Source organism: Tachysurus fulvidraco, chromosome 24 (genome assembly GCF_022655615.1).
Source record: "Tachysurus fulvidraco isolate hzauxx_2018 chromosome 24, HZAU_PFXX_2.0, whole genome shotgun sequence".
Taxonomy (NCBI): Eukaryota; Metazoa; Chordata; class Actinopteri; order Siluriformes; family Bagridae; genus Tachysurus; species Tachysurus fulvidraco.
In genome coordinates, this window is record NC_062541.1 from 11,506,795 (window position 1) to 11,532,251 (window position 25,457).

General features: G+C 38.2%; 2 protein-coding genes across 4 annotated transcripts; one reads left to right on the forward strand and one right to left on the reverse strand.

The window, feature by feature from the left end:
• Positions 1 to 292: 292 nt before the first annotated feature.
• zgc:153441 (retinol-DH_like_SDR_c domain-containing protein) lies at positions 293 to 3,257 on the reverse strand. Of its 2 annotated transcripts, none has more exons than XM_047807633.1 (7): positions 3,067 to 3,257; positions 2,589 to 2,723; positions 2,248 to 2,469; positions 1,685 to 1,846; positions 1,427 to 1,546; positions 1,108 to 1,312; positions 293 to 764 (listed from the first exon to the last, which is right to left on the reverse strand). In XM_047807633.1, the coding sequence occupies exons 1-7, from the start codon at positions 3,158 to 3,160 to the stop codon at positions 659 to 661; spliced, it is 1,044 nt and encodes a 347-aa protein (XP_047663589.1). In that variant the 5' UTR covers positions 3,161 to 3,257; the 3' UTR covers positions 293 to 658. The 2 variants fall into 2 exon arrangements, with proteins under 2 accessions (XP_047663589.1, XP_027031706.1); XM_027175905.2 differs by having other exon boundaries at positions 2,278 to 2,469; positions 3,067 to 3,256.
• A 2,719-nt stretch (positions 3,258 to 5,976) lies between these two features.
• Positions 5,977 to 25,435, forward strand: pogza (pogo transposable element derived with ZNF domain a). 2 transcript variants are annotated; one of them, XM_047808084.1, is made up of 19 exons: positions 5,977 to 6,134; positions 7,917 to 8,028; positions 8,184 to 8,285; positions 9,375 to 9,469; positions 9,747 to 9,831; positions 12,494 to 12,676; positions 14,987 to 15,112; positions 15,315 to 15,403; positions 16,069 to 16,493; positions 16,772 to 16,926; positions 17,010 to 17,110; positions 18,919 to 19,065; positions 19,917 to 20,051; positions 20,222 to 20,427; positions 21,403 to 21,543; positions 21,648 to 21,707; positions 21,813 to 21,925; positions 22,565 to 22,589; positions 23,031 to 25,435. In XM_047808084.1, exons 2-19 carry the CDS (start codon positions 7,929 to 7,931, stop codon positions 24,682 to 24,684), a joined length of 3,942 nt encoding a protein of 1,313 aa, XP_047664040.1. In that variant the 5' UTR covers positions 5,977 to 6,134; positions 7,917 to 7,928; the 3' UTR covers positions 24,685 to 25,435. The 2 variants fall into 2 exon arrangements, with proteins under 2 accessions (XP_047664040.1, XP_047664041.1); XM_047808085.1 differs by lacking the exon at positions 5,977 to 6,134 and adding an exon at positions 6,203 to 6,396.
• Positions 25,436 to 25,457: the final 22 nt, after the last annotated feature.

The window sequence follows — 25,457 nt, forward strand, 5'->3', positions numbered from 1 at the left end:
TTGTGGAAGTATGCATGCAAGCATATGTTGTCTTTGTTCTATGTAGCACCGTGGTCTTGGAGAAATGTCTCATTTCACTGTGTACTGCAACAGCTATATATGGCTGAAATGACGCTCAAAGCTTCTTCTTGACTCAAAGAATGCATAATATGCATACTCAAAAAATAAGTATGCATACTCAAAAATATGTATGCAGTGTTGTGTAGTATGCATCTGTGAGTAAATATACACAAAAGTCTGCAGTCACAACACACACACAATCGCTGATTCACATGAAATAGCAAAGTATTAATTCCATTAAAATAGCTTTAATCCAGCCAAAGCATGTATACATATTTGTAAGCATGCATACGTATCTATACACATATGTTTATTGGAAAGCATTTGTTTAACACCAGGCAAGATTCATTCATAATCTATACAGAACATAGTAGGAAAGGTGTGTTTCATTTGAAAATATATGTAACGTTTTATGTGGGTTTTATGAATAGTACAGTAAACATTAAACTAATATTAAAAAATAGGAACAGACAAGACATGGGAACTTCCTCATAAATGTAGGAAGACTAAGCAAACTGATGTTAAGAACACAGCAAAAATACACTGCAGGCATTCAATGGTGATGGAAGATCTCTGATTCTTCAGAGCTTGTTGGGGGTCAGTCTTCTTCTTTGTAGCCTACCAATTGACAACTCACATCCCAAAGTCTGACTGCAGCAAGGTCATCTTTAGCCTCCAGTTGTGGGTCCTTCAACTGACAATCACTGACAAACAATAATCATATTAGAACTGTGATCATATTTATTTCAGTCTCATATTTACACACATGTTCTCACCATTAATTCGTAAATTTTTCTAGCATTTTTTCAATATGCAGATATCAAATTGTGTACTACATTAAAATGATACAAAAGAAAGGCAAGAAAATATTTCTTGATGCATGTGCACGGATATGATATAAAAGTAATATAAAGTGTTTTATCATACAGCTCTCTCAATGTATAGCATCATTAAATAAGATCATAAAATGCAATTCATATATACACTGTGCTTTATATACATTTTAAATATCACACTATCATATACAGGACATAATCATAAACCCACCTAAAATAGCAACCACTGTATTCTTCTAGCCCCTCAGTAACAGCACAGTAGATAGAGGTCTGAGCTCCCTGCTTAGGGGTCTTCATCAGGAGGAGGGTAGGAATAAATAAAAGGGTGCTGAGCACATAGTGGCGTCTCTGTACATACCGGCCCAATTCAGTGTGGATCACTCCAGGGTGCAGTGCGTACACTGTTACTCCAGAACCTGATTAGGACAAAAACAATCCAAGCAAATTATATTCAAATCTAAAATAAATAACATTATTAAGCTGATATATAGACACATTTAAAATGCATTATAGAAGGTGTGTGTTTAAACCTTTGGTCCGACGTGCTAGCTCTCTGGTAAAGAGAATGTTCGCAAGTTTGCTCTGTTGGTAGCTAACCAAGGAGTCATATGGTGTTTTGGTGAAGTTGAGATCATTAAAATGGATCTTTCCTAGAGAATAAATAACTGAATTAAATAGATTAAAATTGCAGAATTCTTAGACATAAGGGACTGTTACATTTTGGTGAGGGACAAAATAAACTTCCACAATTCATTTGTATATTGTAAAATGTAAAAAAAAATGCTTACCCCCTTTATGAGCAATGCTGGATACATTGACCACACGGCTAGGGGCAGATGTCTTCAGCATGTCCAGGAGTAATACAGTCAGGAGGAAATGGCCCAAATGATTGACAGCAAACTGAGTTTCATACCCATCTACTGTTAGACTGTGGGGACACATCATCACTCCTAACAGAGAACAGCAATAGTGTGTATAGGTGTGTGTGAGTGTGGTTATTCACTCGTATAAGTTTGTATTCAATCAATCTTGGAAATGACATATTCTTACAATATATATCTTTTAAAATCCATGTAGGGGGCTAACAATTTAATTAATGAACACTTCAAAGTCTCACCTTATTATTCAGTAACAACCAATGAATTACTTAATAGCTATAGTGAAATTGAAAGAGAACAGTTTGAAGTTACAAGATTGAAGAATAGAAATGTGGACCGGTCAGTTTTAGTTTAAGATGTTAATGAAATCCCTTCTAAAAATGTTTGCTTTAGTGTATTGCACGCACATACTTGAATACATTTTGCACACAAATTCCCTTTTTATGGATCATGATTATACAAACGTACTTTACCATATAATGTAGAATGTAGAATGATCTCACCAGCGTTGTTGATTAGTATGTCCAATCGGTCTTCTGTGGAGATGTAATCCTGTGCAAACTGTCGTACTGAAAATAAGGAGGCCAAGTCCAAATGCCGTACCACAACGTTCCCATTTCCTGTGGAGCAGCGTATCTCTTCTGCAGCTTTCTCTGCTCTTGAGAGGTCTCGACAAGCCATTACAACACGTGCTCCTAAAAGGCATCAGAGACCTGAGTTTCTATTTCTGTCCTAAGTTTCTATTTCTCTCTCACAACTGTCTTGATGGAAATATAACAATTGTGGTTGCTATGGTTACTAAATATGTTTTTACCTCTCTTAGCCATGTCCTTTGCTGTCTCTTTTCCAATGCCAGTGTTGGCACCAGTGATGAGAACAGTCCTGCCATCTAATCGCACACAACTGTAGCAAACTCCACCTGCAATCCACTTTCTCAACACAGCCAAACCTGTATTTCATATAACATGATCACACACTTACTCAAATCTTACTGGAAGTTATTGCTAGCATATGATTCATCTTGAACACTACTTGTACAGTACAGGCTTGTTACAGTACAGGTACGCTGAATAATTTCTTGCACACTGAGTCACAAGGTCCATATGGAGCAATTTTTCTGAGGCTGCCTCACCAGATTAACTCTTATAATCTCCTGAAAATGGAAGATTCAGCTTGAGTATTGAATAAACCCTTATAGAGCTTAGAATTCTTAGGTCAATCCTTTATATATCTCTTCCTGTTCAACACAGCAACAAATTATAAGGTTACATGAGAATAAATATCTAACTTACTAATTACTGTAGCTGCAGTTATTGCCCCATATTTAACCAGATGGTTCAGCTTCATGTAGTCCCACATCTGAAAAGCAGAGATGTAGAGATTCATGTCGTATGTACAGAGGAGATCTCAGTGTTGCCATCCAACAGAGTTAATATCCCAGCTCTTGTCTACTCATTATATGTGCCGTGACTGTATTGTTTCAACCTTGCACAGAGTGTAAATACATCTAAGCACCTCCCATGTGGGCAGGGTTAAGGTTTTATAAGCAGATTATTCCAAGATCATGTTGGGTGGCATGGCTCATGGTCATGCAAGTGAAAATACTGAAAGGCAGAAATACTGATTAAAATTATGCATAATATATAATCAGGTCCTGTCAAGGCACATGTACTGCATACATTCTAACAAAATACACTTTATTAGTTAAACCTACATTGTATACAGACTGAATTGATCCAATCAGCAAATCATGTGGTATCAGTGCCATGCAAAGAACCTATTCAACTGTCCAATTTTTGGAAGAGAAGTTATCTGAGGTACCATAGTCTCTCGGTCGAATGAACCATTCTGGCCTTTCTTGTTTGGTTTCACTCATCAGCATGTTCTAGCCACAGAACTGCTGCACACTGGATGTTATTGTTTTTTCCACACCAGTAAATAATTACACATGAAAATCCCAAGAGTTTTATACCAGGCTCCCTGGCACCAACAACCACACCTGAGTGTTATTTTGTTATATAGACCATTCATTCATCTTCACTAATTGCAGTGGATAAAGAGCCAATCATCTCCGAAACACTAGGCAATAGGTGGGAGAAGGGCATAAAGCATTTCATTCATTCATGCCCATTCAAACATAGGGCAGGTCAGTGTGGCCAGTATGCCTACCTACATGTTTTGGACAGTGGGGGAAATCCAAAGACCCAGAAGAAATCCCACAAGAACAAAGGCAGAACCTGAAAAGCTGCACACTGGCAGTAACCTGAGCTCAGAATCAAACAGGGTACCTTGTAGTTGTGAGGTGATGCTTCAACCTGCTCTGCTAACATCTTTTATTGTTTTATTGTATGTACAATAACAAAGTGTGATCAAGTGTTATTAGTAATATTACAAATAGAAATAACTCTCACATGGCTCTTTTTATCATAATGTCATATTGGTACTAGAGCTATTGTAGATTTTTTGGATGCTTAGATTTGCAGAACAGATGTAGTGTGTTTTTAAAGTACAGGTCTAGAGAATTATTATTTTTTTCATTCTTTGCTTAAGCTTCATGCAAAAGACAGCATTGATGCAAGTCCATATAAGACACATTCATGATATAGAGAGCATTATTGGATCAGAAAGAAATAACATCCAGTTTTTCAGACCTGTATCAGTCTCAATATTCACTACTATTACATTGGTGCATACTTATAATGAATATTAGCTTAACATTGAACCAAAAGGGTACAACAGGATACCACTGAAGATAAAACTGTATTTTAGTTTGTTCCAGATATTAGTTAGTGTTAAGAACATACAGTGTTGACTGGGCCCCTTATATTAAAGACACCTAGCAGAACAGGTTAAGCAGTGTTTTAAGCTGTTTTCGAGTGCAAAACTGGTTTAAAACATCAAAATGTTTGTTGTTGACACTTCTAAAATAAATGTTGCCGTCCACACAAATTTACTAATATTTGCTAATGTCAAGAATGCCGTTATTGTGTGTAGTCATTATCTAGTTAGTTAGTTAGCTACCTAATTAACTATAGCTATTCGAACTACTGAATTAAAGCTTTGGTGTATATATAACACAGTAGTTAGATATGTAAACATTCTGTAATTACTTTTCTTGTTAGCAGACTGGAAATTAGCTACAAAATATGTGATTATTTCAGAAAATGGATCAATTAACCAACACGAGTTATACAGTCCAGATGACTAAAAAAAATGTATTAAGTACTGGACTCTTCGGGACATTATGCATTTCGTTCGGGGATAGAAAAGAAAACACCTCACATTCATGATTATGGATGTTAAATATGAGAAATGAGAAATGGAGACTTCAGGATAACTGAAATAAACAGTTAGGAGAAGAATTGTAAACAAAATCCTGTATCCGAGGAGCAAAACATTTCCAAAATATGTCACTTTTTGGATAACAGACACGAAACGAAATATTAGTCGCTCATAAAAATGAAAAGGATAAAATTTTTGTTGTGGGCTGAACATTTGAAATAGTAATAATAAGCTAGCTAGGTATCTGTTAGCTGAACTGGATTAGCCACGGTATGTCACATAGATTCCCAATTTAACAAGAAAAACATGAGTTTTTTATAAATAGCTATGAACATAATTATGTTGTACTTTGGACAAAGCACAGCACGAGTTCATTTGTAACTAACAGCACAAAGCTGTTTTGTTAAGATTGATGTTATCTGCTGTATGTTAGCCGCACAAGCTAATACTGTACTAGCTAGTTCCTGCTTAGCATGCTACAACTAGTAGCAACAAACTCAACAACATTAACCAGTCATTACTATCAATACAATTTATTAACTATAGTTGAAGATACACGCAGTTGATTCTGACACGGATTTTATATGGTTTGTGATTTTATGTTATTATTATGTGTGTTATTGACATTATTGAGCTCTTTATATGGTTAGCCTACAGTGTCAAATGTACTTTAATGACAGTGTTCATGTTTTAGGAACTGAGAACAGTTTGCTCGTTTGCTCTGCGTGTGAAATCTCATACTTTACATTCATAGTCACAGCACAAACTGTTAAAAGTGTTACAGGAATATTCACATATACTCTGATGACTTGATCATTTTGACTTCATGAATTGTACTACGAACAATTATCCCGCCCCAAGCCCGAAGATCGCAGCCAATGAGCGTGCCTGTGAGAGGTTGGGGAAGTGACGTCACGCCCTGTTCAACCTACCAGTGCGCGCGAGCTGGAAGAGTCAAAACGTCCTCACACCTCAGATCATTATTTTTCCTTCTGATGGCAAAGCCCGCGAACTAACAAACTGTCCGGGGAAACTGGTGTCTTATATCGATTTGCAAGCTCGATAAAAAGTGTACGAGGTAAGATATTACTCGTTTGTTTCATTGACAGCGATGAGTCGCGTGCGTTTGTTTGTAAGTTGTTGAACTCGTGTAGCCAAGGCAGCAGCACTGCTAATGCTAACGGTGCGGCTAACACAGCTGGAGGAGGATCCACATGCAGTTAGCCTCGGTGGCTAATGTTAGCCTCGGTGGCTAATGTTAGGCTAATGTTAGCCTCGGTGGCTAACGTTAGCCTCGGACACTGGGGGAAAAGTGAGGCAGCGCTGATCGGGAGTCAAGTGTGGGTCTCATTTATTATTAAAAACTACTTTTAAATACAAAGATTTTAAACTCAACACGACGATCCACCATCAATCATACGATCGGGCAAAGGCAAACATTTAAATGTCATTTAAACAGAGATATTAACTGTAAACAGAAAAATCAGAACAAACTTAGATACAAAAATAGTTTCATTGTACTTTAATTATTTCATATAATTATTATTTACTTTAATTATTACATATAATTATTATTTATATACAAATAATTATATATAAGGCATTATTATTAGTTAGTTAATAATTTATATATAAATATTATTAAACATACATATTATATATATATAATTTATTTATAATGTATTTATTGTTAGAGTAGATATAAACAGAATTACATTAAACTAGTCTAATGTTTAACAGTTAACTAACTTTACCTGAACTCACTTCTGCCAAAGCAGATGTTTAAGTAGTTAAACAAAGTTAGAAGTAAATTCTTTATTTTTGCTTTAAAACACAGTTGTCATCCCGGGGTAGAAGTTAGTAATGCAGTATATGGGCAAAAAGTATTTTTGGACACCTGACCATCATATTCTCATGTGGTTCTTCTTGAATATGTTGCCACAAAGTTGGAATTGCAGCTGGAATTGTCTGTATTGTCTTTGTATGCTGTAGCTTTACATTTTCTTGTCACAGGAACTAAGAATTTGTGACAGTGCACCTGTGCGCAACGCGATTCGGAGCCAAAGGATTTAAGTCCTGACTTTAAACTGCACTGAAAATGTTTACGCTGAACTGGAGTGAACTGAACTCAACTCACAGTGAAGATCTGTACCTGATCCTACTATTGCTCTTGTGGTTGAATGAACACAAATCACAGCCAGGCTCCATTGTCTAGAGGAAATAATTCTCAGATGAATTGGGAAAAAGGAATGACATGGTAGCATTATGGTCAGGTGTTCACAAACGTCTGGCCATATAATGTGTGTCAGTGAAACTTATGACCAGTGTATCAGTATCAGTAACGGTGCAGTTACATAAAATGGCTTATTTACAATGGTCCCAGTAATCAAATTTCAATCATTGAATGGTGACAACAACTTTAGCATTTTAATATTTTACTGGTTATTTTATGGCTAAATTAGCTAATTCACAGTTGTTCCCTTTCTTGTCTTTCACATTACTATTATTGATTAGCCTTGTGAATACTAAAGAGAGACACCTTTTTTTACACTTGTCTTTCTGACCACATGTCTTTAACTCTGTATAACAAGCCTCTTGTTCGTTGAGATGCCTCAGTTAAGTAATTTACATAAATGTATATGATTTAATAAGCTGATAGAGAAGCCAAGTTGCTTCATGTTTTGGAAACTAGACTAGCTGACCTGGGGCTAGATATTAAATTTTTGTTACACTTGTTTTTTTTAACTCTAATTAGACTAGTGTTGGACTATTGGACTACTGTTGGTCTATTGGACTATATTTATATTTTGTTTTGCAGTTACTGTTTCATGTCTTATAAATATCTTAAAATGCTTTACAGTTTTTATGGAACATGTCGGAGTCAGAATTTTACATGCAATGTGATGAGGAGGAACTTGCACCATGTCAAAGTACCAAAGATGAGACAAATCAGACAGAGAACATAAATCACGGTAAGAATAATTTTATTGCTGGGTAGAGAACTGATTGGAGGAGTGATGTAATGTGTGTGGAAAAAACTTGAATATGTAATCCATTGACTTTTCAAATAAACCGTCTTCAGCGTCGCCATCTTCATTTACGTTGTTTAATGTTAAAATCTCTCCAGTGCTTAACGGACATGCAGTATCTTCACCGGCGTCCTCTGTGTCTCCTGCTCCCACTGTGCAGTCTTCTGCCATCAAGCCAACACTTGTGCCAATTGTTTCTGGTAAGATTCCAAAGAAATAAATGCTGAGTAAGCAGTTTGGTCAATAACACGTTTATGTATGTTGTAGAAATGTATTGTATTTAAGATTCCACTCACCGGTACGTCTGCTCATTCGTGCAGTTATCCAACCAGCCAATTATGTGGCCACAGTTCAAGGTATCAGGAGTTCAGTTAGAAGTTTTACATGTTCACATCAGACATAAGCATGGGTCAAAATTTTGTCTGTAGTGTCTTTGGTATGGTTGTTGGTGCCAAACAGTACACTACATCTTTAACAAAATTCTAACCTTAATACAGAATTATGCAAAACAAAGCTCTCCATTGATTGGCAGTTCTACTGGTGGAAATCCTTGCTAAAGAGAGAGGTCAGAAGGGAACGGACAGACTGGTTTGAGTTAATAGGAAGGTTGTGGTAATTTAAATTATCATATTATTACGTGGCAAACAGAAAAAGTATCTCAGAATGCATATTTTAAATCTTGGGGTGGAAGGCAAACAACCACGGAAGACCACCTCTGGTTTCACTCCTGTCAGCTAAAAACATGATGCAGAGGCCACAGTGAGCACAGGCTCATTGAAACTGGACAAATGCTTCTGATGTCTTAACATTTCAGAGAGTAGGGTCAGAATTTGGTGTCCATGAATCCATGGTCTGTTGATGGTTGTTGAATTCTGGGGCACACCTTAATATCAATTGCGCATCAGTTGAAGGCCACACCACTGCCTGGGAATTGATGATGTTCACAGATTTTATGGCCTCATTTTAATTCATTTTATAACGGCTGCTTTCATGATAATATGCTATGAGTTTGACATTGTACTGGTGTTAGAATATAAGCATGCATACAGTAGTAGTAATGAATATTTGTATAAACCCACAAAATAAAACTTTATTGCAGGAAAAATGTTTTATTCAGTGGTTAATTCGATTTAATTGTAGTTTATGCTGTTCGAAATCTGTTGGATTTTTTCATGAAATCATGCTTTTATAAGCAAAGCCAGTGAAATTTGAGATGCATGCAAATGTTTTAAAGTCTATGTTGGTGTATGAATGTTGGTTTAAAGTTTAAATGGTGCTGTTCTCTTTAGGTTCTGTTGTACCACAGTCTTTACTGGCTGGTGTTTTTCAGCCTATTCAGATTGCTGCAGGAGGCAAGGGGCAACAAATCTACATTGTTCCAAAGGTTTGCTGATTTTTTTCCTGGTGTTTTTTTTTTCACTCATTATTGTTCAATTGCATCTTGGACTTTTTTGTTTTCTATATCAACATTGTAAATGTATCTGTTAAAGAAATTACATTTTGTGATGGTACTTGAATTTCTGTATTAGTATCAATTGAGATTTTTGATGGTCTGCAACTATACTACTAAGAAATTGCTCATTTCAGAGTAATTAAATATGGTATTTCTATTTAAGTTGGTATTTCTTCTTTATTATGTTCTTTGCCATGTTTATTTCTAGCCATCTTCAGACAGCCAGAAGAGCATTGCCACCCCAGTTGGTTACATCCTGCCTACAGGCCAAGCTGTAACTTTTCTGACTCCTAGTATGGCTTAAAATTTCTCTTCTCACTGTCACTGACTGTATAGTATATGGTTGTATGTCATTAGAGAGGTGAAAAGGATTTGATGCTTCTAGTGGTTAAAGTTTTCAAACTTTAATAAATAAGAAGTATTTACTTTTTTTATTTTACTTTTAACAAAAGTTAAATTACATACTGTATAGTTACAAATAATTTTTGGGGATAGTGATCTGTTGTTTTTACAAGTTATTGACCTTTATATCTCCCGCAAAAATCTTTATGATAAATAATTTTATTTGAAGTCATTCTGTAAATGGTTGATAAGGGATTGATGGTTTTGTACATATTTAAGCCTCATGAACATTCTTTTACAAAGAAACGTAAACTGTTGTATCAGACCCTCAGTGGAGAGTTCTTTTTTGGTACCTTACTTATGTTTAAGCTAACTTGTTATTGATGGTATAACTAGCAACCAACATGAGTGCACAAAGTTGCGGCATAAACGAAGGCTGCTAAAACTAGCTACAGTGCCTTGCGAAAGTATTCGGCCCCTTTGAACTTTGCTAGCTTTTGCCACAATTCAGGCTTCAAACATAAAAATATAAAAAAATTTTTTGAATAATCAACAACATGTGGGACACAATCATGAAGTGGAATGAAATTTATTGGATATTTCAACTTTTTTAACAAATCAAAAACTGAAAAATTGGGCGTGTAAAATTATTCGGCCCCTTTACTTTAGTGCAGAAAACTCTCTCCAGAAGTTCAGTGAGGATCTCTGAATGATCCAATGTTGACCTAAATGACTAATGAGGATAAATAGAATACACCTGTGTGTAATCAAGTCTCCGTATAAATGCACCTGCACTGTGATTGTCTCAGAGGTCCGTTTAAAGCACAGAGAGCATTATGAAGAACAAGGAACACACCAGGCAAGTCCGAGATACTGTTGTGGAGAAGTTTAAAGCCGGATTTGGATACAAAAAGATTTCCCAAGCTTTAAACATCCCAAGGAGCACTGTGCAAGCGATAATATTGAAAGGGAAGAAGTATCAGACCACTGCAAATCTACCAAGACCTGGCCGTCCCTCTAAACTTTCAGCTCATACAAGGAGAAGACTGATCAGAGATGCAGCCAAGAGGACCATGATCACTCTGGATGAACTGCAGAGATCTACAGCTGAGGTGGGAGACTCTGTCCATAGGACAACAATCAGTCGTATACTGCACAAATCTGGCCTTTATGGAAGAGTGGCAAGAAGAAAGCCATTTTGTTTAAAGTTTGCCACAAGCCACCTGGGAGACACACCAAACATGTGGAAGAAGGTGCTCTGGTCAGATGAAACCAAAATTGAACTTTTTGGCAACAATGCAAAACGTTATGTTTGGCGTAAAAGCAACACAGCTCATCACCCTGAACGCACAATCCCCACTGTCAAACATGGTGGTGGCAGCATCATGGTTTGGGCCTGCTTTTCTTCAGCAGGGACAGGGAAGATGGATGGATGGAGCCAAATACAGGACCATTCTGGAAGAAAACCTGATGGGGTCTGCAAAAGACCTGAGACTGGGACGGAGATTTGTCTTCCAACAAGACAATGATCCAAAACATAAAGCAAAATCTACAATGGAATGGTTCAAAAATAACCATATCCAGGTGTTAGAATGGCCAAGTCAATGTCTAGACCTAAATCGAATCGAGAATCTGTGGAAAGAACTGAAAACTGCTGTTCACAAATGCTCTCCATCCAACCTCACTGAGCTCGAGCTGTTCTGCAAGGAGGAATGGGCAAAAATTTCAGTCTCTCGATGTGCAAAACTGATAGAGACATACCCCAAGCGACTTACAGCTGTAATCGCAGCAAAAGGTGGCGCTACAAAGTATTAACTTAAGCAGGCCGAATAATTTTGCACGTCCAATTTTTCAGTTTTTGATTTGTTAAAAAAGTTTGAAATGTCCAATAAATTTCGTTCCACTTCATGATTGTGTCCCACTTGTTGTTGGTTCTTCACAAAAAATTACAGTTTACAGTTTCATATCATTATGTTTGAAGCCTGAAATGTGGCAAAAGGTCGCAAAGTTCAAGGGGGCCGAATAATTTCGCAAGGCACTGTAAATATCAACAATTTATTTACAATAAGGACTTAGCCAACACACAAAGTACTGCTTTTAAACCAGATGAAAATCATAGAATACAGTAATTCTCTCCCCCTCTCAAAAATAGCTTGTGTTGAGTGTAAGTTTTGACCAGTATAATTTCAGTTGGCACGTTGTTAGTTCATTATAATCACATTCATTTGATTTACATTATGGATTACCAAATATCAGCTAACAAATAGTGGCTCAGTCAGTTGTCGAGACCTTCATGACGTGGACACACAGTCCAAACAACAGCTCGACTGTGCCTGTTTTTGGCAGCCCCAGATTAGTCAAGATGGTGACCTTTAGTTCAACCAAATTCATGCTTCAAACCCATGTAGTGGGAACAAATAGTGCCATGATGCCCACTAAAATATTTGATCTATTATTAAGATAGATCATAATATTCAGAGGAAAAAGCTATTTTACATGCTGCTTGTCTTTAGAGCTTTGTCAGGATGTTTTTAGTCTTGTTCATTTTTGTATTAACTTTATTCCCGTTATCTGATGTGACATGCCTTAATGAATTAATAATTTTTTCCCCAGATCAGACAGGCTCGTTAATCTCTCCTCAGCTTGCATCTCCATTAAGCACACTACAACCAGCAGCTGTTCAGATCATCCAGAGTCCATCTGCTTTAACTGTCACCACAGTAACTTCCAGTGGGATGCCTGCTGTAAGCACCTCACACCCCAACAGTCTTCCTCACACCTCTTCAGCTGCCTCAGGTATCATCTAACACTTACTAGCTATGAACGTCATAACTAGTGATTTATTGTATTTAATTATCTATACAAATTTTAACAGTTTGTTTGGCTCAGTAATGCCATTTGTAAATAAACATGGTTTAGGGGATAATGGGGAACAGGAAATTTAATCTTGTCCAAAATATTGACAATAAACTTTTTATTTATTGAATCAGGGGAAAAATATATTTTAAAACACTGTTTTTGAGCTCCTGGGAGGCGTATTTGGGGTCCTGTAATTCACAGATAAAGCTGTAAGGCTTGAATTGGTGGGAATTTTTAAAAATTCCCATTATGGCTTATACTGATCGAGATAATTGATTTCTCTAATAATAGAGAAACATTTGCCCTTCAGCAGTTTTTGAAACAGGTTGCTTGAAATAATAAGCCTAAAAAACCACACAGGTCCCACATACAGTATCTCACAGAAGTAAGTTTTTGTAAATATTTTACTATATCTTTTCATGTGACAACACTAAAGAAATGACACGTTAATACAATGTAAAGTAGTGAGTGTACAGCTTGTATATAACAGTGTACTTTTGCTGTTCCCTCAAAATAACTCCACACACAGCTATTAATATCTAAACCTATCTAAGGTCTCAGGTGTGAATGGGTTTAATTTGGTGTTATCGTCTCACTCTCTCATACTGGTCAACATGGCACCTCATGGCAAAGAGAATCTGAAAAAGGAATTGTTGCTCTACATAAAGATGGTGTAGGCTATAAGAGGATCAAGCCAAGACCCTGAAACTGAGCTGCAGCACGGTGGCCAAGACCATACAGTGGTTTAACAGGATAGGTTCCACTCAGAACACACCATGGTCGACCAAAAGAAGGTGAGTGCATGTGGTCAGTGTCATATCCAGAGGTTGTGTTTGGGAAATAGATGTATGAATGCTGCCAACATTGCTGCAGAGGTTGAAGGGGTGGGAGGTCAGCCTGTCAGGGGTGGGAGGTCAGCCTGCACACTGCATCAAATTGGTCTGCATGGCTGTCGTCCCAGATGGAAGCCTCTTCTAAAGATGATGCTCAAGAAAACCCGCAGTTTGCTGAAGACAAGCAGACTAAGGACATGGATTACTAGAACCATGTCCTGTTGTCTGATGAGACCAAGATAAACGTATTTGGTTCAGATGGTGTCAAATGTGTGTGGTGGCAACCAGGAGAGGAGTATAAAGACTAGTGTGTCTTGCCTACTGTCAAGCATGTTGGTGGGAGTGTCATGATCTGGGGCTGCATGAGTGCTGCCTGCACTGGGGAGCTACAGTTCATTGAGGGAACCATGAATGCCAACATGTACTGTGACATACTGAAGCAGTGCATGATCCCCCCTGTTTGGAGACTGGGCTGCAGGACAGTATTCCAACATGATAACAACCCCAAACACACCTCCAAGATGACCACTGCCTTGCTAAAGAAGCTGAGGGTAAAGGTGATGGACTGGCCAAGCATCTCTCCAGACCTAAACCGTCTGTGGTTCATCCTCAAACGGAAGGTGGAGAAGTGCAAGGTCTCTAACATCCACCAGCTCTATGATGTCGTCATGGAAGAGTGAAAGAGGACTCCAGTGGCAAACTGTGACGCTCTGGTGAACTACATGCCCAAGAGGGTCACACAATTTGCCCAATTTGGACATTTTCACTTAGGGGTGTACTCACTTTTGTGGCCAGCGGTTTGGACATTAATGGCTGTGTGTTGAGTTATTTTGATGGGACAGCAAATGTACACTGTTCTACAAGCTTTACACTCACTACTTTACATTGTAGTAACGTGCCATTTCTTCAGTGTTGTCACATGAAAATATGTAATAAAATATTTACAAAAATGTGAGGGGTGTACTTACTTCTGTGAGATACTGTATATCTCTCTTGTACAAATGTGGGACCTTAGTAGCTGACCGGTTTTGACGTTTTATCTGGTAAATCACAATACATCTGTAATACTGAGGTTATAAAATTATTAGGTTTCGTATTGTTGCTGGTATAGTATTGCTCTCAAAGCCTTTATATTCATCTATGGTGCAAAGCAATGTTATAAAACATTACATATAATAAGATTTTTTAACCTAAGTAGGTTGGAGGAAAATTTGACATCAATGTTACTTCATCATGTTATTTTGATTCTCGCTTAAAATGATGACTGTTTTTGCTGCATAGATGGTCCGCAGTTTACAAACCACTGTTACACTGTTTTTACACTAAATAAGCAGTCTAAATAGCGTGACATTGTTGTTGTTTTTTTAAATTGGCCACAGTGTTTATTGTATAATTACCACACCTTTATCTTCAGAACTGCCAACAACATCATCTTCAGCACTACAGCTTCCTCCTACTGCTGATCAAACTCAGGTCTCCTCAATAAAGACCCGTGGCCGAGTCCAGAAATCTGCTTTTTCTCCTACTCCTTCCCCCAAAGGTCAGCTATTAATTAGTTTTTTTTCCCCTCTTTATGTAGGCATAATTATACCTTGCTAATTAGAGCTGAACCTGTATGGAAACTTTCAAACATTTTTATATTTAGCTACATTAATAGATGTATTTTTTTACAAATAAATATGTTTTACTTATGTGCCTTAAGTATTGAATACAGATGTTAAATGAATGCTTTTATTTTCCAGTATTTCAGAATGTTTTCAAGGCGCCTCAGTCCTGTTCTCGCTGTAACGTGGCCTATAAAGTTGTTCATGAGCTTCGTGGCTACATGTGTGTAAGTTTCCTCTCACACACAACCACACAAAGTCACACTGTGTCTACACTCGCTTTACTTTGTTTATTAACCTACTAGTGAGTGTGAATCCATCAGTTCATTAAATCATATATGTGTGTGTTTGACAAGTCATTAGCTAGTTAAGTACAAAAAAAAAACGCACAGGAATTTAAGTCTCGGGTAAATGAGGCACCTGTAATTGTTCACTGAATTAAATATTAGTGTACTCTTTAAACTATTTTTCCACATGAAGTCAAGTGAGAACATTTGAATAATAAAAGGCACACCTTGCTCTATTTTGATATCATATTTCTCTCATGAACGCGGTTAGATATGATGCTCAGCAGCAAAAAGAAAGCCAATACAATTCCAGTAATGTTCAGGAGACACCGGTACCTCAGTCTGAGACAATATTTATAATTTATGAGAAGCAGAAGCATCAGTCACTCTACACATGGTTGAAGCTCTTATTTGATGATAAGTGTTAAATTTCATTGTTCTCCTCTTATTTAATGTGCATCCTTTCCCATAAGCAGCAGAATGTATAAAACGTTAGCCTTTCGCTGACTGTAGCATGTAATTAGAAGAAATGATAACATTTAAACAGATAAACTCACGATCATGAGCGATCTGTTTTACAAATTCCTCACTGTCTTTCGTTTCAGCACTGTAACCCAGAGCTCATAAACAGTGTCCATGCCTTAGCCACCAAACCCCGACAACGGGTCAAGCGGGTCAAGCGGTCCAGTGACCCAGTGCAATCTATATCCAATGTGTTTAAGAGCACTATTCCCACCTCTTCCTCTTCAACCTCTGCAAGCAGTAGACATCCAGTAGACTCTCCTCCTCCTCTTCCTTCTACTCCTCCACCTCCTCCTCCTTCTCTGAACCACATCACTACATCTGAGATACCGGAGGGTGTACGCATCCCTGGCACCGGTGACTATGATATGCACGGCAAGCTTATTATGCTAGTGGAAGACTTCTACTACGGGAAGGACCCTGGACGTCCTGTCCTGATAGAAAATAACCAGGTGCCTGTTATGATGAAATGCCATCTCTGCGACAAGAAGCTGAAGAACAACATCAAGTAAGATGCTCTGTTCGGATTTGGGGTGGAGAGAAATGTATTACATTACATTGCGTTAGGTCTGTAGGGAATATGTAAGAAATAAAACACATCCTGAAGTATTTTTTTCTGCTTATACCACAGGTTTGTAAAAAGATATGGAATGAACACATTAATACAAACCTGTGATTTAAGTCTCATCAGAAATGTGTTGTTGAATTTCATTAAACCTTCTGAATAATGAGATCAGCATCACTGTGGTAAAGTGCATAATAGTAAACTTTATCACCTCCCTGCAGGCTGATGAACCACATGAAGCACCATATGGAAATGGAGTATCAGAGGGCTGATGAGAAATCCCACACGATGTGCCAGCACTGCTTCCGCAACTTTAGCACACCCTTCTCCCTGCAGTGCCACCTCGAGGCCGTCCACAGCCAAGTAGAGTCTGCATGTGAGTCATTTGACACAGAGAAGTTTGGGCATGGCGCTTTTTGTACCAAGATCACTAACAAGTTCTCATTCCTTTCTCTACAGCACTTTGCAAGATCTGTGAGTTGCATTATGAGAACACTCCCCTCTTTTTGCATCATATGAAAAACTTTCACAAGCCTGGTGAAATGCCCTACGTGTGTCAGGTAACCCTTCAGTCTGATATCCTAAGACCAGGGGTCTCATTTATAAATCTGTGCGTAAGATCCCTACTAAAAGTTTACGTACACCCAAAAGCCAAAAATGGCGTACGCCAAAAAAAATTCCGATTTATAAAACCGTGTGTACGCACACCTGTAAGCAATGTTCCCTTTATAAATCACAGATCACCTGCAGATGTGCTTACGTGAACCAGCCTCAAATCCCGCCCTGTACACACCCATTTTTAACCATAAATAGTCAATGCAAATCACTGTGCGGGCACGAGAGTGGACCTCGTTATAATGAGTTTCCTCTGCGCTCCGTGTGTTTTAAAAATGGGGTGAGGAGTCAGAGTCTCAGGGGGTAGCCACTGTCGCCTGCAGGTCATAATTATATTAAAAGCAACATTGTTATAATTATATTAAAATTGTTACATTTTCTACCATGAGCGCAGTCAATTGCGCCGATTACATTTAACCAGACATTGCTGCAAAATTTCATTTTAATTTCGGCCTGTTCTCGCACAGTGTAGGGGAACCTGATGTACCGACTACCCATATAAAGTATACCATTCAAAACGACAGATATTATGGCACTCGGATGGCTGTGATATACCAGACCTATAGGGTGAGACGATAGATTCCAATAGAATTATTTCATATACAAAAAGGTTTTAGACACAAAGTTGAGGATTACTTATAGTTTTTTTTATATAAATAATTTACCTGTCTGCCAATTCCCGCTGGAAACAGCCGGTTGCCAAGAACCCCAGAGTGGTGAGGACTTGTATTTGGACTGGGATGGCATGGTTCCGGCGTGTTGCCCTCTCTAATACTGGACCCAATTCAACACGTATATCTAAGAGCACAGCGAATAGCACTAGGGAATCTAAATCGGCTTATTAGCCAGTCATCATAATGGGCCAGGAAATCATCATGGTCCCTGAAACTCGTTCTCTCCTTATTCTCCCATTGGCGTAATCGTCCAACAGTGCCAGCAGTGCCATCATGAAGCATTACATACCCTGGTCACCAGAGGATGTATATGTTTCTAGCAATTAGACTGATCGTTAACACCTTGACAAAATCACAGAATTCATTTGTGGGCGAAAATTTAAGACGAAAATGTTATAGTGAACACATGCTTCTTCATGACGGTTTTGTAATGAACACCGTAATAGGACCGATGATGAGTAGCGATTGTGACTGTAAGGCAGCGCTGATTATTCATTCATTCATCTTCTACCGCTTATCCGAACTACTCGGGTCATGGGGAGCCTGTGCCGATCCTCAGGTGTCATTGGGCATCAAGGCAGGATACACCCTGGACGGAGTAGCGCTGATTATTATTATTATTATTATTTTTAATACATTTTGAATTACGTTTGGATTTTACTAGATGTATATAGCCTAAAACAATCGGCACAAATAACACTGTTGGATTTAATCTTCATGATAATGAGGATATAACGTATGAAATGTAAAATTAAATGTCATTAATTCTTATAATCGTTCTTCTCACATGAATTTTCTACAATCTAACTTCAGTTCACGACCTCACCATCTGTGTCGCCAATTCCCTTTGTCTCCAGAAAGTGCGTACGCACGTCTCAAAGTTTGCTTATAGGTGCGCACATTTTCCCGTCAAGTTTGTTTTTTATAGATCACAACCTTTGCGCGAAAACTGGCGTACACACATTTCCAGCCCCGTTTTGTGCGTACGCACGCTTTATAAATGAGACCCCAGAATGTTAACAAAATGAATCGAAATGGCATTCACGCAGAAATGTAGCGAGTGTTATTTTATTATTTAGGTTTGCAATTTCCGTTCTTCTTTCTACTACGATGTAATACTTCATTTCCGTGAGCTCCACAAGGACACCAGCAATCTTCTGTGCCCGTACTGCCTCAAAGTGTTCAAGTCTTGCAACAGCTACCAGCTCCACTACAACAAACACCAGGTAACTAGTACTGGCATGAAGTAGAGATAACAATGATCTGTCCTGATTGGTGATTATTGGGGTACAATCAGTTTCAGCCAAGCAAGAGATAAATAACTAAATAACTGTCACTACATGGCTCTTTATTCTGGACCTGTGTTGGCCTTTAATGTTGGGTGAAACAGTAAAGTTTATGTTTAAATGCGGCAAGTCATAAAAATACCGTAGAGACTGATGTGGAATTTTTACCATTGAAGTGCTGATTGTTTTCTGTAACTGTAATAAGTCGACTAGGTTAAAAGTGTAGTTGTGGTTCAACCCTTTCACAGGCAACCCTGTCAGCTCAGGCTATTATTATTATAACCAGTTAAAATAATTCCAACATCAGTGTTATTAATTACTCATAAGGGGATAATAGAATGATTTCGATTCATTTATATATAGTGTTTACTCTTTTTATATGAAAGAAATGATACTGTTATTGTAATGTCTGCTAGGGGGGCAGGGCTTCTTTAGGCTATGGAAAAAGGACGCTTTACAGATCAAATGTTTTCGTGGTCACATTTCTGATTTCTATGTCTTACTTATTACATATTAATTAGATGCAGATGAAACAAATAAATAGTAGTAGCTTCTAGAAAATGTTCTCTGGATTTGAAATGGAAAATATTTAGTTTTGGGCATTAAAAATTGCCCAAAAAAAAAAAAAAAATTTTAGATTCTGGATTAGATTCATGCAAAAGCAAAAAATATTTCCGCTTATTATAGCCTGTCGTGTTCAGTAGATTTAGTCAGAGGAATTCAGTGAGGCCAGTCACTTGTATTTGTAGTGTTCTAATTCAGAAAAATTGCAATTTTCTTTTTGTGTCCAGAAAAAATCAGTGTTGCATTGTGGCAAGTGCCGGCTTCAGTTTCTTTACTCAAAGGACAAGGCAGAGCACAAGCTTTTATTTCACCAGACTCATCTCAAGCCTGTGCAGCTGCTGGGGCTTAAACCTGGTACTAAGGTAAGCGTACTAACCTCTATATTGCATTTCTCTCCTTTTTTACAGAATGTCAGTAAATGTCTTGTATTGGTGATTGAGTTTAATAAAGTTTGAGTCTTTTTAAAGTTAATAACGAGCCGTTTGTTTTAAAGATGTCAATTTTAGATACCAGTTGTTTATCTGCCTTTCAGATAACCATCCGGGCTTATTCTATGACTAAGGTAAACGACAACACTAATTTCAGTCAACCTGGTACTAGCAGTGAAATCTCATCTGCACCCTCAGTTCCTGCACCCTCAGTTCCTGCACCTCAGACTGTTGTCAAGAGAATCACACCTACGAAGAGGAAGCCTGTTGAGAGCATGTTGGAAGTCATGACCAAGTTTCAGAAACAGTAGTGAGTGAGAGTCATCAAGGGTTACTAGATAATCGTATATAAACCAGTTTTTGCTTCAGTTTTAGTTTTTTTTTTTTTGTAGAATAAGGATTGTTTACAGAAGGAAGACATTCAGTGAGCACTTTATTATCGATGGTGGCATGACTGTGGTTGTTGCAGTGATGATCAGTGCAAGATTACCAGCATCAACATTACTTTGTTATTGCTGAGTCACCAATCAAAATATCCAAACATGACGGTCTGTAGCAGACTAATTGTAGACCTAGAAGTAAGTGTTTGATGATCAGCAACCCAGGAACTGACAAACTGCACATAGCAACAGATGGTTAGTAATTGTGTACCTACAGGGATGGACAAATCATAAACTTATTTAATCCATCAGGTAGGTGAAAGCTCAAGCGCTTGCCTGGTGTCATGTTTCGGTTGCCTGGAAATTTACCGGTTATAATTTAACCCTGAAATATTTCATGCTCATATCCTCTAGGAGAGGAAGATTTTGTGTAGTTCTAGTTTTCATTCTTTCTTGAGAATGCCTTTAATGGCACAGCCTGCCGTGTTGAGCTTTATTTTTAGTGTGACAGTTCGGACACTACGTTGTTGTATAATTTGCTCAGGTTCATAATCGTTCCCAAATCTGTGCATATTGACAGGAAGAAAAAAGGTTGTAATCTGTAAAAAAGACTGTGTGTAATGGAGCCGTGTGTTGCTCTGCCATGACTCTGTTGTATTTGTTACATTTAAACATACACTCATTTTATTAAGAGCAATTAAGAAATGGCAGACTAGAAATTAAACGTTAAATTTAAAATAAGCAACTGGCGATTTGTCCACCTCTGATCTACAGGCAACACCGTATGGTCACAGACCTGATAAAGTGCCCACTGAAATGTTCAAATGGGGAATGTTTAAGCTGTAAGGACAATATTTACAAAAGGACACAATGTTCTTATCACCACCTCTGTCTTCTGCTTCCAGTGAGTCTTCCAGAACTTGGTTCTGCATCGAATGTAACTTTGAGATTCCAGATTTTTCCTCTCATTTCCCCACATTTGTGCACTGCTCCTTGTGCCGTTATAGCACCTGCTGCTCCAGAGCATATGCTAACCACATGATCAGGTATGTGTGTGTGAGTGGGAAAAAACGATAGCAGTTATATGCGTAAAAGTGTCATTAGACCTTGCTGCAGAAGCTTTACTAATATTTAATGTCGATTCTTGCAGTTATCATGTTCCTCGCAAAACTCTTACTAAATACCTGAACTTGTACAAGCCCTGTCCGAGGTAAGTGACCTGATTATTTTTTATTTCTATTTTTAGTCTCTGCTGTGTACTGGATTCAGTGCAGCAGCAGTGTTTGATGATGTTATGATTATGTTTTTTTGGAAGGTTGGGTAACCTATGCTGCAGTACCTGTGAGTATTCCACTGAGATTGGGGACATGATGGCTAAACATCTGGCTAGGAATCCAAGCCACACCTTCAGCCACTACAAATTCAATGGTGAGAATGTCAAGCAAGGAAAATAACTATCCCTCATATCAACTCGTGTAACATCTACTTGATCTTTCAGATAAAATTTAATTAATAGGAAACAAGAATGCAGCTAGTAGCTGTGTTTAGTTTTAGCCAAATAACGTGTTAATAAACCGACTCGGATTGAACAAAAAACATCCATGAATGCATCTTTGTCAAAGTAGAGTGGATATAGAGCAGAAAATATGACTGAAATGTCTGTTAGCTATTGTATATGTATGATCATGCATGTGTTTATTATATAGTGTAACAAACTACATTCTAAAGATTGCTTAAGGATAAATCACAGGGTTGGATGGACCGAGGGACGTCCTATTAAGCTTTTAGATCCTAACATTGTATTTCTTGTAAAATACAGATTTTGTGATTGAAAACCCAGAAACAAGTTGAACTAACTATTTATACTCTGACACAAACATGATGTTACAGTAAAACATGGTTTGAATTAAACAGGGTTTCTGAATGCAGAGCGTCTGGCACATTACCCCACACAGTTGATTGAGCTCGTCAGTAGGTCACTCGTTCAGAGTGATGAATCTTTGCGTGTAATTGATGACAAATCTGTGATTTTTGTTAATCTGCTTTTTTATTTTTTTTTATTTTCAGAGGGGTTTTCCGGTGGCTATAAAAGGTAATTTGATTCGTCTTTTAGAGCATAGATCATAAAGAATAATGATGCAATAGAAACAGCACTAGTGAAATTGTTGAAATAAGCAGAATAAAGATAGAGAAACTTTTCATAGATGTGTATTGATTCTCTTTAAAAGGTTCTACATTGTAGCTTAGCTCTAAATAAGCTTTTTTTTTTTTTAAGAAACATTTTCAGTGAAATGTCACAAAACGACTTCATTACAATGAGAAGCATTATAACTGAGGCTTTATGATTAAGGCTCTATTTTGCGCAAGCAATTGTTGAACATCACTTCATTTTGATCATTTTGATCACATTGTTGCACCCTAAATTGAAATTGCATTAATTTACAAGGGGGGCCTAATGTTTCTAATGTTAATGTTACCATGTTTAGTAGTTTTACATGCTCTAACGTTTTTTTTTTTCTTCTTCTTCTTCTAGATATGTCTTCATACCAAGTGATGCAATTCGGAAGGGCCAGTGGCTCAACTGTGGAACTGCATTACAGAAGGAAGAAATTCAAGTGGATCAGAATTCCCTTCCACAAGCCACGAATCCCGTGCCCCTTCCCAGGGGGTGCATAAACCCCCCTGATAGCTCTGCACACACCCCATCTATTCCCTCTGAAGTACAACCTGTAGTTGAAAGCACTGTGCCTGACGAGAATTGTGGGACGCAGCCAAAAGATTTAACACCAGAGAAAATAGCACTTGACAGTGAAGCTAACACTCAAGCTGGAGCTAAACCCGGAGGAACTTTTACTATCGCACAGCTCAAGGTTATACTCTACGCCCTGTGCTTTGGCGTTCCTCAGGCAGCCAGCCAGTTTGATATTCAGCCAGAGGAAGTCCAATCCTTGCTACTCAAGCGTCAGCTTCAGCTTGGGCCACCGAAGAGCAGAGCAGGGTTAATTCCTCGTGCAAGTGATCGGTTAGCTGAGTGGGTGCTGTGTCAGCGTGAGCAGCAGCTTCCTGTAGATGAAATTAATCTTTTTTCCAAAGCTAAACAGTTCATGAGCGCTGATGGTGGGCCAGGCATCTCTTATGGCTGGGCTGTGGACTTCCTGATCAACCATGATTTATCTCTGCAGTCATTAGCCACATCTCAGCGACTGCTACCCCATAAGGTTCAGGAACGTATGCACAATTTTACCTCTGTTATAAATAAGCAAGTCAGTTCACATTGCTTGGGTCTGTCAGCCATTGCTGCTATGGATGAGCTTTCCATTTTTATAGACATGGAGCAGCTTGATCCTGCCTCAGCCGATTCTTCTTCCTTGATGTCCGCCTTTAAGTTGGTTGGTGACAAAGAACCGCTTATAGATATTTTACTCGCCTCTCTAGCTGACGGCACTATCTTACCTACCATAGTATTTCTTAGAGGAGAGCCTCTAAGCCCGGATGCACCGACCTTGCCAGACATCATCTTGGAGGCTAAACCGGAGGGCTTTTCTGATGAAGAAAGACTCCAGCTATGGTTTGACAAAGTGTGGCGTCGGCATGTGAAGCCAAACTCTGGAAGCATGGGGTTGCTGGTTATGGATCCATATCGGGGTCACCTAAGTCACAGTTTCCTAGTATTGCTCAACAATGCAAACACTGTGCCAGGCATCATCCCTCACGCATGCTCCTGTCGTGTGCAGCCTCTAGAGGCCTGTGTTGGTCTGGTGCTACGAGAGTTCCTGCAAGCTCGATGGAGCCAGCATGTGACTGAAGCTCCACAAGACCTGATTGGTGCTGTGCCTGCTGACCTAGCCCTTTTGTTGTCAGCTTGGCTTCTTGAAATGCTGGATGTCCTAGCAGAAAGGCCAGAATTTCTTCAGCGCTCTTTTGAGACAGTGTTGAACTCTAATTCAGAGTTAGCACCAGGAGGATTTCCTGAGTTGGTGCAGAATCTGACTGAAGCTCTCATGGTGAGCACAATTCAGGAAGAAGAATATGATGAACCAAAGGCTGAAGACAAAGGCAGCATGTCATCTGTACTTTCTCCGAGCTTGTCTTCACCATCAAATCCCCAAGCTTTGAAGAAAATCTTTGAGAAAGATAGTGATCCAGACACTTTCCATGGATTTGAAGATGCAGAAATGACAAACTGATATCTTAAAAATCTTCAGGTTGTTTTTATGCCGAACATTTTCACAACCCACTGCTCTGAATGATCTTTGATTTTGAATAAGAAAATAACATTTGCTTAGTAGCTTATTGATCATCTTCAAGTGTTTCTTGACTGTTCTGTTCATTTTACATACGTTGCCTTAGCCTCGTTCTCTCAGTCACTGATGATGAAACAGAATTTTTGGGTTCAAATGTTATGAGTTTATCCTCTATTTAAGATTATTTTGCCGTTTATAATAATTTCTTAAAGTTGGCTGAAATGGCAAAGGTTTTCACACACTACTGCATAAACATTGGAACACGTGCTGAAGTGATAAACGCAAGTTAGTGATACTAACGTTACTTTCAGCACGTGTATCAGTCATTTATCTGATGTGCAAAAAATCCTAAGAACATCTTTAAGTTCACCTTAAAATGTGTCTCCTATTGTAATAATTTCTATTGTAGCCATGTCTAATTCTGTCTGCTTTGATTGCTGGACTGTTTTAAAGACCAGCCAAAGTGTCACTGTAAACTTTTTTACTTTGAGTATTAATACTGCAAATGAGCAAAAACAGTCCCCTTGTCTACAAGTGATGCAGATTATCTACTGTATTTAGGGCTGCATATTCATAATTAAAGGGCTGTCCTTTGATATTACATAAACCTCATTTTATCACAAACAGATTTTTTTTCTAGACTTTTTCTAAAAAGGGACATTTTATTTTCTAATCAATAAATGCATTGTTTATATTGGTGATTTTATTTCTTGATG